The sequence below is a fragment of the Gopherus evgoodei genome, chromosome 15 (assembly GCF_007399415.2).
Source record: "Gopherus evgoodei ecotype Sinaloan lineage chromosome 15, rGopEvg1_v1.p, whole genome shotgun sequence".
Taxonomy (NCBI): Eukaryota; Metazoa; Chordata; order Testudines; family Testudinidae; genus Gopherus; species Gopherus evgoodei.
The window spans coordinates 10,426,170-10,443,955 of record NC_044336.1 but is presented as its reverse complement, the minus strand read 5'-3'; the positions used below and the strand labels follow the sequence as shown (position 1 = coordinate 10,443,955).

General features: G+C 39.0%; 1 protein-coding gene across 11 annotated transcripts in view; it reads left to right on the top strand.

Moving 5' to 3' along the window:
- Window positions 1-17,786, top strand: part of FOXK2 (forkhead box K2) — a 115,870-nt gene that overhangs the window by 38,009 nt on the left and 60,075 nt on the right. The window contains exon 1 of one of the 11 annotated variants that reach the window (XM_030534353.1): window positions 7,908-8,275. The exons of the other annotated variants lie outside the window; for them this stretch is intronic. Within the exon in view, the coding sequence (XP_030390213.1) occupies window positions 7,923-8,275 (353 nt within the window). The 5' untranslated portion in view covers window positions 7,908-7,922. Of the gene's footprint in view, window positions 1-7,907; window positions 8,276-17,786 lie in introns of those variants that run through there. 11 annotated transcript variants of the gene reach the window in all.

The window sequence follows — 17,786 nt, the reverse complement described above, 5'->3', positions numbered from 1 at the left end:
TATGTATTTCCCAGATGATATTCTTGCATCGATCAGTGTATTCTTCAAATATTTGAATGATTTTATTAAACTGTCTTGTAGTTCTTTCATGCTCCCACAGAAAAATATTATAGATCTCAGATGCCTCAAGGCCTTCCATTTACAGCAGTTTTAGAGGGGTTCACCCTATCTAGTTTCTCTTTAACACCATTAGCTTCCAAGAAAACTGGGGCAGTCTATGCTAGGAAGTTATACTGTTTTAACTAATATACTGGCATAGTCTAAAGTGGTATAAAACTCCCCTGTGAAGACAGTTTTATTGATATAAAGATGCTTTAAAGTTATAGCTTTTCCCATGTGGGAAGCGGAATAATTTCACTGGTATAAGGCACCTCTATACTAATATAACTACATCTACACTAGGGCTTGTAGATCTATGACTGTATTGGTTAAAACTGATATAATTTACAACCGGTGCTTCTGCTTTCTTCAATTCAGTCAGGGTCCCTTACAGATTGATGTATGCTTCATTTACTCCATTTTTTGACAAGGTTTAATTTACATCTGACCCCATGTAGTAAGGCTGTGCTGACAAGAGACTGAAACTTTATTACCTGACATGGATCAAAGTTATGAGAGGTTAAAACCCCTGTCACATGGCCAGGTCAGCACCCACTTACTCCAGTGGTTACTGTTACAATGGGGGAAGATCCAATCAAGGGTTTAATACAGAAAGACTAACCACTCTTAATTCTTGTAGTGCATCCTGCCATGTTACTCAAGTTTACTGATTTGAGGATATGTAGAAATTATGCTAAAGAGTGTCTAAACATTTTAAAATAGTTGTTTAATAAGTCTCAATATATGATGCTTCCTTGAAATGCTTTCACAATACAGTATGATTAAGGCTGGTTAATTCTTACAGAAAACATGCGAAAGTCATAATTTCAGTTTAAAGAAAGTCATGGCATAATATTTTAGTAACTGCTTATCCATAGGTGTCAATAATAATTATTAAATGTATATAGTTAGCAAAACACCAAATTAATATAAAGGGCCAAATATGGTTACAAAATAGTAGAAAAGTTTTGCTCAGTAGCAAGCTGATTGGTGTGAACAAGACTAGCATATGAACAAAAACACTGAAGTTCACTTTTGTCAATGGTTGTGATAAGCATCCAACCTTAACCACGATGATAAATACTAAATACAGGCAATGCTGCAATCAGTGTGTGTTTTGCTTCTGTGATATTAAGACTTGTTTTATGGAGTGTAGAAGTGGAAGAAATACCAGATTAAAAATGCCTCTGAACAATCTATCCTCATCTTCAATGAATTGTTAAAATAGCAACAATAAAACAGAACAGTGAAAAATTTATCCTATTGCCACTTTATTTGGCAAACATTATTTTAAACCCCAAACTAAGTTGAACTACAAAAGTAATGAACAGTGGGGTTAAAATTTCCAATTAAAACATGATAAACCTGCACATTGTTCTTAAAAAACCATATTGTTGCGCACCTTTGAGTGCCTATGTGGATCTGCAGGTCTTTTTAAACACAGTTATTACTCTCTGTGGGTGGGGGATGTTGCATATTTAAAAATCATACTTCTGTCTGAATGTTTTAACAGGGAAATGGGGTTGTAAAACTACAAAATTGGCATAGGAACTTGGGACATAGGAACTCGGGGCTGGTATAGCACCTGAAACGACTTAACTTATTAAAAAAAATTTAACTAGATCTCAAGTTGACAGTATTCCTTTGAGCTGCCCTTGGCTCTGCTGCATCACATGGTTTCTTGCATTAGAAACTGTTGTAAACTCTAAAAACACATGCTGTTGCCTCCGAAACAGTCTCTCGGCAACTGCAGGCAGTGTTTCATTGACATAGCTGTCTGGTGTACCCTCAGGTGGTGATTGTTCTGCTTGCCCCACCCCCAGGGCCCTTCTCACTGTTTACAAACACACACTGCCTAGGTCACTGCCCAGACATTGCTGATGATGTCATCTCAAAAGCACATGTCTCTCTGCAGCTTCAAAGCTTGCAAATTTCTCCTAGCAGGGTGGCATAAAGTGCAGTTTGAAGGGACAGGGGTTTAGCTTGTACCCTACTGATAAAGCAGATATCTGCATATATCTTATTCGCTGTTCCCATGCTACATGGTTTTAGTTAATCAGAGATTATTGCTCTGCACGTTGCAACCTCCATAAGCAGCTTGGTACCTAGGGCATGCTGGGTAACATGGTTTGTAAACCAACTGCAGACATTTATGTTGGATAAAATAACTGGCGTGGAGTTCTCAGTTTGCTCTACTGGAGCTAACCTAGGGTTATAACTACCGCAGAGAAAATCTGTCTTGTCCTTATTCTCAGCAGTACTGTATAATATTTACCTTTAAATGTTTAGTGATGATAATTAGTATTAACATATCAAAGACAGCTGATTAGTTTTGATCTTTTTTTTAATAACTAATGACATATATTTTTGGAATTTATTTTAGATTTTTTCCACCTGTGTTGTATTTTTCAGCACCAAATAGATTAGTACAGAAGCATGATGCAGATTAGAGGGTCTGGTTTAAAAACTCTTCCCTGCCAAAAAGAACCAAAAACATGGAAACTGATTGTGCAAGCAAACTAGAGGAGGAAAGTGTGTTTATTTGGGGGTTTTAAATTGCTTTAAAAGCGGCCTAAAAATTATCACACCTTTTGATGAAGATTTTTGTACTGTTTTTTTAAGATAGTTAAAATCTGTATTGTGAAGGCTAAAATTCCTGCCTTCAGAGAAAAATGCTGTTTTTTGAAAGTTGTATACAATTATTTTATTGAAAATAAAAATAACTATTCTGGGATGACAACATTTTTTGATTTTGCTGGATTTCAAGTAATTGCAACAACTTATAGATGTTCAAGTGTGCACATGGCAATTTTTTCTATTTTCCACACCAGACCTCACCCCGTTGGATTTTTTTATAGATTTGTTTAGAATTATACCCATAATTTTAACTTTAAAAATCTTGCCTTTCACCAAAATAATCTGCCATTTGCAAAGCAAACCATTAGACTATGGCCTCAGTCCTGCAAAGACGTAAAGAATTAAGCATGAGAGTAGTTCCATTAGTCAATGGGATCACTCGCATGCTTAAAATGAAATGTATCCATAAATCTCAGCAGGACTGGGCCTGTGTTATTACTCCTTACAATGGCCTTGCAAGATGATAAACAGAGAAAATGTGTGTGTGCTTCTCAGGGAAAAAACTCACATAATTTAAGGAAAAAGAGCTCTTGACAACTTCAGGATCATCAAGTTTCTCTTCAGCTCACCCGCATTCTGCATGAGGCCAGTGTGAATGTTTTCATATTTTGTAAAATTAGAACTATGTGAAATAGTATAATTTTAAGGATAGAGTGCAACTTCTGAATTTGAAATAGTATGTTGTATTGAATTGGATCCATAATGGTACTTACGTGGGTTTATATGTCAACATTTTTTGTGAATAAAAACAATCTCAGTGGAATTATATGAGAGACTTCTGTAACACAGGGATTATTGATAGATCATTATGGTTTGGGGAGCTGTTAACATCAGTTGCCAATGTGTACTTTTAGGGACTCTTAATGATCAATTGGGCTGCTCTATAATTCATTCTGTCATGTCCGTGGAAATATGTATTTCTAGAAAATGATACTTTGTCCATAAATAGGGCACGTGCATACAGTAAGAATGCATGAGAGAAATCCTCTAACTTTTCTTAAAATTATTTTTCTCTGTCTTAGTAATACAGGCTTGGAGTATTATAGATAATACTAACTGTCTATGAATATATATTTTAAATTATACCAATTATGTGTTGAGTATAAAACCAGATCCTGAAAAAAAATCTGAATTATTTTAATTTAAAAATGGATACTGTGTGTCTTCTTGGATGAGACCTTATATACCAAGTATCAGTTAGTTCATTTTAAAGTTGAGTGATAAACGCTGAAAATAGGGCTCTTTAACAGAATTGCTGACAGACCGTGAATTACAGTGATGCTAACAGGTGCTGCTATAATATGTCAGAGTGGATTAGACTACATTCAGCTGTTTAGCAAATCAGGCCCAAGCCAGTGAGGTGCTATGCACCCACAACTCCAGTTGCCTTCAGTGGGAGCCTCACATGCTCAGTCCCCTCAAAAGATGAGATTCTATATATCTACAGCCCAGATCCTGGCCTAAATAGTCAAGATGGGCATTGGGCAGATGAATCCCCCCCCCCCCCCGGGGGGGCTGTGAAGCAGCTGTGGAATAATTTGTGGTCCTTAATGTAGCCCTCCCCCACCCCCCCGACAAGAGGCTATATGCAGTGATGGATCTTTTGGCCTCATCTATACAGAGGCCAAGCAGAGAACTGCTGAGCTCTGTGCAGAGGGTATGGCTCCATTGTGTCCAGCCTCTCTGTCCCGTTTGTGGAATAGAATGCAGAACCACAAACGGGAGTCCTGTTGTCATGGGTCCCTCTTTCCCTACAGAGAAGGGGGATGAATTTTTTCGTCAGTGAGGAAAGCACTGGCAGAAAAATTCCTCCTGTCGCCTCATTAAAATAGCTGTTACCAATACATCAGTACACTTACTCCTGAATGTTGTGTATACTCTTTTGCAGAGTAGCAAACTGGTTACAGGACATTTCAAAAGATAATTTATGATTGCATTAAACTGAGTTCAGTTTGTATATTTCATATTTTCCACCATGTGAATACTAACTGCTTTTTAATGTTTTTTCTCGACAGTTTTAACTTGTGAATTCTGTCCACTATTAAACAAGCATAAATAGATGAAAAGTGCAGGTATAAGAGCAATGCAAAGTGAACTGGCTGCAGCTGGCCAGTTGGGAATTTACCTGGCTTCTATTTCAACCTTCCTCTTCCCTCCATCCCTGAGTGTAGGTGTGGTGAGGAGGAGGTGGAGCTCCTTTATAACAACTCTCAGCTTGTATTACCTTAAGGACCATAGCCAGCTATTGTAAACTAGAGCATCCCCTAGGCTGCTCTAATTTACATCCTGGTGGGGCAGGTTGAGAATCAGGAGTCATATAACTGCCCTGCTCTGTCTGTACTTAGCATATCTTGATGTAGGAGAAAATCTGTCCTTTAATCCCAAAATATGTGCAAGATTAATCAAAAGAACTTAACTCTTATCCACTGCAATATATTACTGTATGTTTGACTTTTTTTTTATTTGGAACTGGTAATGCACATATCTCTCTGAACATCACAGAGTAACAAATATGTGAGTGTCTAATTAACTCATTCACTGCTGGTGTAAGCAGGCAACTCCATTGGCTTGAAAAGTGTAGCACCTGCTTACACCAGGAGTGAATTTGATCCTAAGATCACAGAACATTGGCTTGACATTACTTTGCACATAGTATGCAATGGTGGTTGTTTTTTTTTAAGCATGTTAGTTAATATATATTCTTAGTATCCACTTTTACAGTTAAAATACTTGTTAATTTAAACTTAAAAAAACCTTTAGTTTAAGTCTTCAAATTTTGGACTAGATATCTGCTGTGCCTTTTAATAAGTGAATTGTGTTTTGGTTAGGACATGAAAAAATACATTTCCAAATGTATTTTAAATTTTCTAGAGAAGCATACCTATGTCTCTAAACACCTTGGACATTCGGTTTGGAAATAAAATGACTTGTTAGCCACTATTTCATCAGTATCTACTGGAGTCGTCTAACAGCCAAACAAAAATCTCTTGAGGACTTTTAAGATCTTCTGTTGAAGTATTTGTGGGGATTATATCTATGTTTAAATATAAATAGCCTTCATCATCAGTGTGCAACATCATGCTGCTAATTATAGCAACTAAGAAATGTATAGCTCTGCTATCTAAAGTCTCAGATTTTAAGTACACAGGTTTTGTTCTTTTGAAGGCAAAGTATTGAGTGCAATTAGCGAGGGCCTTTCTTAATATTTTCATATTGTTATACTTCCTCTAATATATTAAAACAATGAACAATCCTTAGCGAATGTCATGGTTCATCTGATATCTGCATTGTAAATATAGATGGGAAAGAGATGGTGGTAACATATGTAGGAGAAACTTGCATCCTTTTGACATACCTAAAGATACAGCAGAGCCCTCAGTACGAATTTTTAAAAAATCGAAGTAACTCCTTTATGAGACAGGCTTCAGGCAAAAGCATGGCCTGAGTGTGAGGATGCATGTGGGAAAGTTAGTCTCTTTCACACCCTACTTAGCTTTCTCTGGAACCAAGAGAGCAAAATCTCTAGTGTGTTGTGGGAGGAGGCTTAGCTGCTGCAGAATGTCTCTGACAGTCATATTGTTAAGCCTGCTCTGATCCATCCTGTCCTTCAGCTGTTGAGAGATATGGGAGGTGCAGCTGGTATCATCTCCTGTCGTATGGTAAAGATAGGCTTTCAGGTCATGGGGGTGTATGTATTGTACAATACAAGATAGTTTGTCTTCAGAAATTGAAAAACTTGATTTAATTTAAGTAGTTCTTGGTAGTAGCCTAACTTGGGGGGCAGGGAGAGCAGCGTCTTGTGCTTGAATCATTACCTTGGTGCACAGGAGTCTTAGCTCATCCAGTCTTTGCAAGGTCAAGCAAGTCACTGGCCTCTGTGCTTTAGTACTTGTCTGTAAAATTGGAATAGTTGGGTCTTGTTTACATCTAAAATTTATACAGATTTAATTTACATTAGTTTAGAAACTTACTGAAAGTAGTGCAAGTGCCTTATGTAGACACTCTTAAATTGGTTTGTGCCACCAGAAGGTTATACCCATGAACTAAATCAGTACCTGAATTAATTTAGCTAACATTGTATACCTTTTGCATGGAGAGAGAACCTTATTTGTTTTCCTTGGGACAATAAACTCATTTGTGCTGATAGAGCACTTGGGCATCTTTACAGCCTAGGAGCTGTAGGCAACACCTTGTTTCTCATATAGCACCTACAGTAAACATAGCGTAGGTATTTCTATTCTTCTTGCTTTATTTCCTTTTACTGGTGCCTGGTGGTGAAAAAGAGCATCCTGTTTCTGAAAGCATCCATGGAAGGGGATAACAAGGGCTCAAAAATTGTTGATAGTATTTATTTTGGATTGGCTGCTGTTTTGTACTAAAGGATAGGGGATGGCTGCTTAATGATAGTGTAGTCAGCCCCCTGGGGTTGTGTGGGACTGTGCAACTCCCCCTGCTTACCCAGCCTCAGACTGGGGCTTAACCCAGGCTGCTGGCTGAGAGAAATACATCATCATCATCCCTTTGGAAGTGTCCTGGTGTGTGCAAAGCATGGCGTCCCTGCAGGTGACAGCAGTCCCCTTTAAGGCACAGGCTAGCGTCTCCCCATGCCTCTTGGGCATCGAGTGATGTCGCTCCGGGGCTGAAGCACTTGTCCCGTTACCTTAAGGAGAAAGGTTTGGGGGGAGGAGAGCAGCGGGCATAGTGCCCTCTCCTTGCTGGGGCGAGGGGCTCTTAGCTGGACTGTTTCATTTCGCCCCTGAGCGGCTCGGGACTGGCCTACTCGTGCCTCCCTTGTCCCTGCAGCAGCCTGGGCTAAGGCTGGCTCTTGCCTTCCCTACAGACAGCGCTTCGCCGTTGCTTTCAGGGTGGCTGGACCTGGCACCGCTCCTCCCACGCGCTCCGCTCCGCATTTTCCCGGTCTCCGAGTATCTGCCTTGTTCTTGGGGCTATCGCGCTAACTTGTTGAGCTACGCTGGCCTCAGCGCCTCTCGCCATTGGCCGGCGCGGCATAGCCCCATGGGCGTGCGGGCCATGCATTGGCCCGCCCTGGCTGTCCATCAGCGGGCGGCGGACTGCGTCAGGTTGGGTTGAGCGGCGTCCCCTTCCCTGCTCTGTCTGGCGGCGGCTGCGGCGCCGGTGCGGGCGGAGGGGCGCAGGGAGGGCGGCCCGTTCGCTCGCTCGCTAAGATGGCGGCGGCGGCGGCAGCGGCGGCCGTGGCCCGGCTGGAGGGCCGCGAGTTCGAGTACCTGATGAAGAAGCGGTCGGTGACCATCGGCCGCAACTCGTCGCAGGGCTCGGTGGACGTGAGCATGGGCCACTCCAGCTTCATCTCCCGGCGCCACCTGGAGATCTTCACCGCTGCCCCCCCGCCGCCACCGGCCGGGGCGGACGGGCCGCCGCTGCCTCAGGGGGACGCCGCAGCCCCCGGTGGCGGGGCGGGCGGAGGGGACTTCTACCTGCGCTGCCTCGGCAAGAACGGAGTCTTCGTGGACGGCGTGTTCCAGAGGCGGGGGGCGCCCCCGCTGCAGCTGCCCCGAGTGTGAGTACAGGGGAGCGGGCCGGCTGCAGCCCGACATCTCTGGCCCGGCCTGGCCGCCCCGGGGAGCGAGCCAGCCGCCCCGGGGACCCCCTGCTGGAGGGCGGGTGGTGCTGCCTCCGCACGCCGGCTGCCCTGTTTCCATTTTGCTGGCACATGGTGCATGACAGGCAGGGAGTCCTCTCGGTGCCGGGTACACGCATCATGAATCTCAGCCGTACGTCCCCCAGAGCACCCATCGACACCCAGCCGGTGCTCACTGTAGCCATCCCTGTAAATTGGCTTCGCGGTGGGTCTTTGCTTCCTTGTCCAGCACTCGGGGTGCCCCGGCTGGTGCCCCTGAGCTGTATCCATTCCGCCAACGTTCATCTTCCTTTGGGTTGGCCTGTAAGATACAGGTGGCAAGCATAAAATCACAGGAGCATTGGGGCTGTCTTTTGGGCAGTGATAATCCTTCTTCCTCTGCTTTCGCACAATAATAGTACCTTGTGGGTATAAATCAGTTTGCACCACTGCTTTGAGCTATTACTGTTGGTAAACAGAATCGAATACACTCTTGCCTATTGTTTGTGTGTTGCAAAGGAGAACTCAGTTATGTGTTTATCCAGATATCTGGGATTTCAGATCAGCGCTACGCAAATTTTGTGGTACCATTTGCCCTGTTTTAATAAATTTTTGTAGTATTTTCTGCATCTGCGTAGTTTAAGACTAGTTTTATATTTCTGGTTAGCTAAATTTGAGTTATGTCTAAAATATTCATACACTCAGAATTTTAATATGTAGTTTTAAAGTAATTTAACAATGAAGAGAAAGTTTGCAAACAACAATATATGCCTTCACTTTTAGCAAATATTAATCTTTTTCTGCAGAATATTTTTCTGGGGAAGTGTGTGAGGCCTGGTATTTTTAAGGGTGCATTGAACTACAAATATACATTCCATTCTTTTACGGGTTATGTGTGAAAAGTGAGGCATTTGTCAATCTGTGCATCCAAAATATTAAAAAAAATAGCGTATCTTAATGAAAAACCACTTTTTCATATATTTTAGTTATTTCTGGAAGAATAGTTGTGAAATGTTTTAGGGGTGTGTTTCATAGAAAGCATGCTGTCACTGACAGAATCTTGTTACCACTCAGGTTTTTAACTTTATTTTGGAGACTGAGAGCATGGCGTAGCTGTTTAACATTTTTATGTACACCTCTACCCTGATACAACGCGACCTGATATAACATGAATTCGGATATAAGACAGTAAATCAGTACTCCAGGGGGAAGGGAGAGGGTCAGGGCTGCGCGTTTCAACGGATCAAAGCAAGTTCGATATGACACAGTTTCACATATAACACAGTAAGATTTTGTTGGTTCCCGAGGACAGCATTATATCAGAGTAGAGGTGTAGTTTAAGCAATACACCTAGAAAAATCAAAGAATCTTAAACCTGTGCTTTCTAGGAAATGCTATAATTCTGAAAGGGTTTAAGGGGCTGTGTGTGTAGTGCTGTATAATCAGAAATACAGTTGGATGACTTGTTTGACCTCTAACAACTGTAACTTCTATTTTTGCTTTTTTTTTCCTATTGTAATAACTGTGTCATGTGGATAATTTATTTTTTCTTCCTTTTATAACTCATTTTAAAATATTTTTATATAAGGATATTTGTTAAATACAGGCACAAGAATGCACTATTTTTAAAAGAATCTATGTATTTAATTTTAAATAAGTCTTTAAATTTGCATATGATGTACTGAAAACAGACTTAAAATTAATTTGAGCAACTTAAAATGGTAGCAAATTTCCACTAAATACCTAAGGTCATAAGAAGCAAAACACATTACATTTACTGTGTGCTTCTCCTGTTACCTTATCATTGTGGGTCTTGAATTATATTTTGCTTCAATCTTTTTAAATCTGTAATTTTGCCACATAACATTTTCTGCCCCCATAAGAATTACTTCCATTCAGGATAGTTTTACACACATCACAAAATTTTGCTTAGTGAACAAAGGGAAATTTTTACATAAGGTTAAATTGTCTCGTGAGCATAGGCGGAGTTAAGTAAATTAGTATTTGTTTGAAATTGATTGCATCAAATGCTTGCATGATTACTTGGACTGCATTCTTTTAACATTAACTTTTTAAGCTTTGCAAGTTGGTTAAAGTAATATTTCCTGATTACAGGATGTGCTTAATTTGAGCCTTGTAAACAGGGTTGTGCACCTGCAGCCATTGTCAGAAATTGTAGAACAACATTTTACACTAAGTAGATTGTGATTTTCTTTGAGAGATGTGAGGATAACCTTTAAACTGTAAGAGCAGACAAAATTGATAATGTCACCAGTAGACTGTTGAGCGAGATCTACTTTATGCTAAATACTGTTGAATGGCTTATGATTTGTATCATTTCTGAAATATTTAAAAGCCCACTTTTGTGGAAGTTAAGCCTTCAAAAAAATGTATAGCGTAGTTGTACCTTTCTAAGTTTAGCAAAGTTCTTTTGCAGCAGTGCTTAGGCAATTCCAAAGCAGACACCAAGTGCTTATACCAAGTAATTACTATGAAATGTTGATGACTAATGTTATGCATTGAAGCCATGTCCTTGAATTTCACTATGGATTTAAACTGACACATTAAACATTATCTGCAAAGATTTAAATAAAAATAAAATTACTTTGAGTCCAGGTGAGCTAAATATATTAGCAAGTTATGTATTTTAATTTTAAAATTTCAAAGTGAGTAATACGAGTTTCATATCTTCGTACCTATGGCCCAGGTGATTACTCAGACTTAAAAAAAAAAAAAAATACAGTAGTAAATTGCCAGCACTATGCCTGGCTTGTGATAAAATTATAGTTTTAAAAATTGTCCAGTGGCAAATATGCTTAAGCAAATCTGAAACCTGCTTGTCCCCTCCTTCGTTTCAGTTTTTAAGTATTTCTCAACCTAATTATGAGGCTGGAGACTAATGCTAAATTTTAATTGTTATGAAGATTATTTGTAGATGTACAATACACATTTCATAAAGATAAAAAATATTGCTGTGAACTTTTACACCTAAGTGGTATTCCAGTAGTTAAGGCCTGGAAGTTTACCTGCATTTAAACTGTTATACCTGAATATGAATGTCTTCTGGAATTAAGCTTTTGGATGCTATGAGATAATCTCCTGAATATGCGTGTGGAGGTTTTTTGTTTGTTGTTTTTGCTGTTAGTGGCCACTGTTTTTGTAGGATCTGAACACATTGTTGTGTGTGTGCAACCAATTGCAGTAGTTAACTCAGCAGGCTTATTCCCAGAGCAGTTTTCATCTAAGTGCTGGTGCAGTATGAAGGAAGTAAACAAAAATCCAGGCTAGTTTCAAATTCCAGTAAAAGACCAGGGAAATTGGTGTCCTAATGGTTTAAAAAAAAATAAAATTGTAAAGATGAAAGAAAACCTTTCCCAGTTTCTCAGCGGTCATGCAAACAATGAAGCTGAAGACAAAAAATAAATACCACAAACCCATCTACTCTTGAAAAAATAATTGAAATGTCTAATTTTTGTCACTGTTCCTGTTACACATCTAAAATTACAAGGTTCATAGCCTCTGATTTCAGTACAATTAATATTTGAACATGATATAATTAAAATTTTAATGTTACAGTCCTACCTGTTCCTGTAAGTGGGGAACTGAAATAAAATTTGTCAGTCTCCTGCAGAATACGAACCTTAAGAATCTGGGAAAAGGGAAGCATTGACAGTTTGGTAAACAAAGTGGCATATTTGTTTCAATAATAGAGAGTGGTTACAAAGATGAACACCATATAATGTTTAATTACTGCTGTTTAGTTGACTGTCTTAGTCACTGTAGCTTTGTTTTGGTTACACTTCTCTGAAACTTTCAATCATAATGTAAATGTCTTTTCAGTCAGGAGGCACTATTAGTGGGAGCAGTGTGTTTTTTTGTTCCTAGGCCTAACAGATTTGCATATACACAGACTGCATGTCGCTTTGCTAGATGAACAAAATGGGGAAAAAATTAGTAGCAACTTTACACTCAACAATAAATAGCACTTCGCTCAGTCTAAGCATTCTGAAGCATGACATAAAGTGTTCAGAAACCAGTTAAACTACTTGTTTGTATATCTTTAAGTAAAACCTGTTGTAATTATCTTTGAAAGACCCACAGTTTGACATTTTTTATTAAATACAGTTTCTGAATTGGGTTCATTGGAAACCAGATTGGGCCAATAAATAGTAATGAAATTGGAGAATTGAATTTTACGGGACAGTATTTGTTACATACATTTTTCCTCTCATGTTGGCCAGAAATAGAAGGTAAACCTATAACAGTAAACCTCTTCCAACTGACAAGGGTAGATTTCGCCATAGTGCAGTATAAATTTTTGTTTTATCTGATGAGGACAACTACAGCACATCTAGGAGATTGAAAATAAGTGTGATGTAATAGCTGCTGTGTGTCTTAAGGAAGTAAAATCAGTGGTCGTACTTGTAAGAGTGTGTGAATCACAGTTTTGAAGGAGCCGCGAGTTCAGTCCTTCTGTCAGCTGGTCAATAGGAACTCAAAGTAGATTACAGCATTTCAGCAGTTCATTTGAAGAATGAGAAGTATCTTTTTTGCTGGGAGTAGAAGCAGTTGGTAACAATGCTGTTAAGTTTTTATAGTATTTTTTTCGTATTGCTATCAGTAGTTAGGAATTGTTTTTTAGAAAAGCAGTAATGCACACTTGAGTGTTTGAAGGCACCTGAAATTTTGGCCTTAAGTGTCCTAATACACCACCTCTGGTATTAGGGTATTTTGATTAAACCACAGACTTATATATCAAGGATTACTGATGGGTTTTGGCGTCCTAAAAATGAATTAATAAAAAATACCACTTAATATGCAAAATGGTAGTATGAAAATAATGTAGCAAGACATATAATACTTCCAACTCACTGGAGAAGTACAGATATTCAGCACACCACATAACGCGGGGTCTCCTCTTGCAGTGGTGAAATAGAGCCCCCCCCCCATACAAACTCGCACCACTCTGAAAATTACAAATGTTAAATATTTATATGCCAGAGTCTCACTTGTTCTGTGGAGAGGACTAAGTTACACGTTTAGTTATGGTATGTTGTCCAGGTCTACAAAGTTAGGGCTCTATTAATGCAATTAAATTACAGCAATTTTCCCACTTATTAAAACTAAGAGGTTCTGTACAAAGAACAAGGCTCTGTACACTACCTAAACTTTTACTTAGTGAAGTTACTGTTGTGTTCAGCATCAGTTTTTTAGGGAAAAAAAAAATGAGGCACTCCAAAATCAACACGATGTCAGTGCCCTTTGTTTATTTGGACACTGGTGAATGCAATTGCTTGATTTATGTGCACAAGTCCAGTTATTGTATAAATTAGGTTCATAATTGCACACGTGCAAGGTGAAAAGTGTCAGCAGGATTGAGTTAAAAATTGAGATGAATGGAAGCGTAACCTCACTCTCCTGGAGCTGTTGCCCAGTGTTTGCAGATTCAGAAAGACAATTCTAGTTTTCTTGGCATATGTTGAGTTCATGTTTTAAAGGCTTTCTTGGTGAATATAAGAAGTGGATACTTCTATTTTTTACAAAAAGCTCATGTTCTGAAAAATCTGAGTGTCACAGCAACTAGATAAATACCTCAAGCAAGCTGTATTTGACATACAGACAGGGTTTTTGACACCACTGCGTTAGATAAAATTGTTTGAAAGGGACACAGAGTTGAAATATTGTTGAAGCCTGTGGTTGAGGTGCATTTGGGGGCTTGATGGGGTGGCTGAGAATTTCATACAGATGACCACTAAAGTAACTTATCTGTTTAATAATTTTAAGCATAATATTAAGAAAGATGTAGGTTTTGGCTGCGGCCTATGAATCAGACATCAGAATTTTTTAGTTTATTTTCTAGAGTGGGTAACATATCTGTTGACAAAAATGACTAATATTATTTGGGAATATATTTAATTGGAGTTTGTGGCTACTTTAAACTTGTGTGTAGCAGAAGTAGAATCTCAAACATCAAGCACAGTGAAGCCACACTGCATTGATCATTAACAGATTAAGGTGAAGAAGAATGTATTGTGAGTAAAGGTAAAACACATGCTATTTGAAATGAGACTACAAAATGAATGTGATATTTATATAAAGTCTTTTATGTAGCAGTTGTCTTTTGCATATTGCAAAAGACAAATTTTCACAATTCAACACTGAGATTATCAATTTGAGTATCAATGGTTAAAGTTTTACAGTAATATAAATATTCAGACAGTAATCTGTTGGTATGGAGTGCAGTATGCAGTCAGACTAATACGATGCTATACTTTCTGTGTATGTAAATCTGTTTATGGTGCCATATATCCGCCCGCAGTATCTCTCTCTCTGTAAAATGACTTCACATAGGAGAATTTTACTGCCTTTTTTAGTAAGCTTACTAATGACCATACACCTGAGTTAACTATAAGAGGAAATATATTCTCTGCATTGTTACATGAATTAGTAAAACCAGGAAATATATTCAAGAACTGGTAGTTTTTCTCTCACACTATTAGGATTCTAATCATGTGAGAGAAGAGAGATGTTCTTTTGCTTTAGAACAGGGGTAGGCAACCTGTGGTATGCATGCCGCCTTCGGCATGAGAGCTGATTTTCAGTGGCACTCACACTGCCTGGGTCCTGCCCACCAGTCCGAGGGGTTCTGCATTATAATTTAATTTTAAATGAAGTTTCTTGAACATTTTAAAAACCTTATTTACTTTACATATAACAATAGTTTAGTTCTGTGTTATAGACTTATAGAAAGAGATCTTCTAAAAACATTAAAATGTATTACTGGCACACACAATCTTAAATTAGAGTGAATAAATGAAGACTCGGGACACCACTTCTGAAAGGTTGCCGACCTCCGCTTTAGAAGCGGTAAATGTTACAAGACAAACTGAAAACATCTTATATCGGTTTTGTAAAGCCTGAAAAAATACCCATTGCCTTTCAGAATTGACCAACATACTGTAGAAATACAAGAACGCTTTTGAAATCCCTACTTCACAATTGCATATATGGTGTAATACGTGCATATAATAAACATGATGATTTCCTATAATTTGTCTCTTTTGAAATTAAACCATAACGTGGTGGAGGTTTTTTTGTTTTTGGAGGGAGGGGAGAAGCGTAACAAACTGTTCTGCATTCTATTTCTGTTGCTACTAAGATTAATATGGGGAATTGAAGATAGAAATAGGGAAAATAAGCACCGTGGTGGTATCTTCCACTCTCCCTTCTAAAATGCAGTAATGTATTGTTGGGTTGTTTATGCCTTTATCAGGAGAATAGTTTTGGCCAGTTATCAACAGTTGTACATAATATATCACAACCCAAAGATGTCAAAGTAATTAGGACATGCCATATAAGGTTGTATTTTAGAAAATTGTCCTCTCCTGTGAAGTAATATCACATTGTAGGGATCTATCTTGTACTTCTGGGAAGTGGTAATTGTGTAGTGCACAATACACATATTTTTAACATATACCAATACCAGTACTAAACCAATCAAAGTGTGAAAGTCAGTTGTCTTGTGCCTCTACTTTTATTGAAAAATACAAGAATGTCTTCAAGAAATCCTAACCCTAACTTTCTTGTCTAAAAGTGTATAAATATTAGAAAATGAAAGGGCATACATTTTGAAAAAAGCTTCAACCTTTAGGTCATGCAGTAATCTGAGGTCATCTTTTCTACTACATCTAATGAGTTTGTAGCGGACTAAGTGTAATAACTAGCTGACATCTCCCATGAAATTTCATGCTGAGTTTTTTGAGGAGGTGATGGCTCTATCAACTGCCTCACTTATTTTGACTATACAAAGTTGAAATGTAATGACAGTTGTTTCCTGTGATTGTCTGCCTCTGAGGAGTTTTTTAAGCTAGTTGTAGCTTTGGGGGTTGGGGTTGGGGTGTAAATTTGTTAATTCTGCAACTATTCCTTGTTGGGTGGTATTGGAAATGAATGTCATATTCCTTAGTTGAGATTTTGTTGCTGTTTTGGAATGATTGGGGTTTCATGGCTTTGATAGGTGGGTGTGACACAGGCCCATTGGTGGTTCACTGTTCTGTCAGCAATTCTTGGAAGGCCTGATATACTCACTGTACATAACACACTGTTGTCATAATCTGTGTCTAACAGGTGTCATATAAGGTACCATATGCGAACTGTAATATGCTGGTCTCTGAAATCATTGCATGGTATATGTATGGGTTGTGTACAAAAAGTCATAAATGTGCTGAAATTAAATCCTTAAAACGTGTTTGGCAAGCAGTGCATAAGACCAGTCTGACCTAGACAAAGGAATGTGTATTTGTTTCTCAGACCTGCCTAGGTATCAGGCAGAGACAGTGAAAGTATATTTACATATAAGGTAAACAAAGATATCAAGCTAAGACGTGGGGGAGAAAGCAGTATGGCATCTACACCACAGCAAGAGAGAGAAACTTTATTTCAGAGGTTTACTGGACTATAAGAAGAACGGGAAAGAACCCTATAGTTACCCTTTACCTGAGTCATCAAATAAACCAAACACTTTGAGCTTTATGTGTTGGGGTTATGGCTATAAAGCAGGCCGGCCATGCTGAAAGGATTGTCATGAAACAAACTTCATTGAACAAAAGATTCTAGTTGAAGTTTTGATTTAGTCTCAGGCTATGGCTACAGTAGATAGCTGTAACTGCACTGCTGTAAGCTCTCTAATTTAACCACCGTAGGCTGACAGGAGAGAGCTTGCCTGTTGACTTAAGTAATCCATCCCCAATGAATGGTGGTAGCTAAGTCGGCAGAAGAAGCTCTCCCATTGACAGAGCTGTACCCACCGCCTCTTTAATAATTGTAACTTACGTAGCTCTGGGGGTGGCTTATTCACACCCCTGAGTGACCTTATGTTAGACCGACATAAGCGGTAGTGTAGACATAACCTCAGAAGTGTGTTTTTACTTTTGTTTGGAATCATTTCTATCCTTATTTCTTTTAGTTGGTGTCACTTAAACCTATGTCCTTTTGTTAACAACTTGTTTTACTTTTACTGTAAACTAACTCTGTGCTTTGATTTAAGTGTAGGGTTTGGCAACTCCACTTAATAATCTATGTACTGTCTCTTTAAAGGAACAGTGCGCTTGTTAAGGTTTAGTGGGTGCTACAGTAAGGAGGGGGCTGAACACTGCAGAGAAAAGCATCTCTGAGGAATTTAAGAATTGGAGTTCACTTATTGTTGTCTTCTAGGCAAGGTTTGGACTTGCAGAGCCTTAAAGAGTTTGTTGGCAAGGCAGACAAGCTGGTGTGTCAGGAAGATGACACATTGCTTAGCTGCCCCAAAGCTCTCAATTGCTGAGGCTCAGAAGGGTACACAGTGCCTCAGACTTCGGGGAACTCCAGCAGATCATCAATGCAAAGTATGCAAAATAATGATTTTTTTGTAGCACCTCCCATTCCAAGGTAGCAGAGACAGGTTCAAAAATTC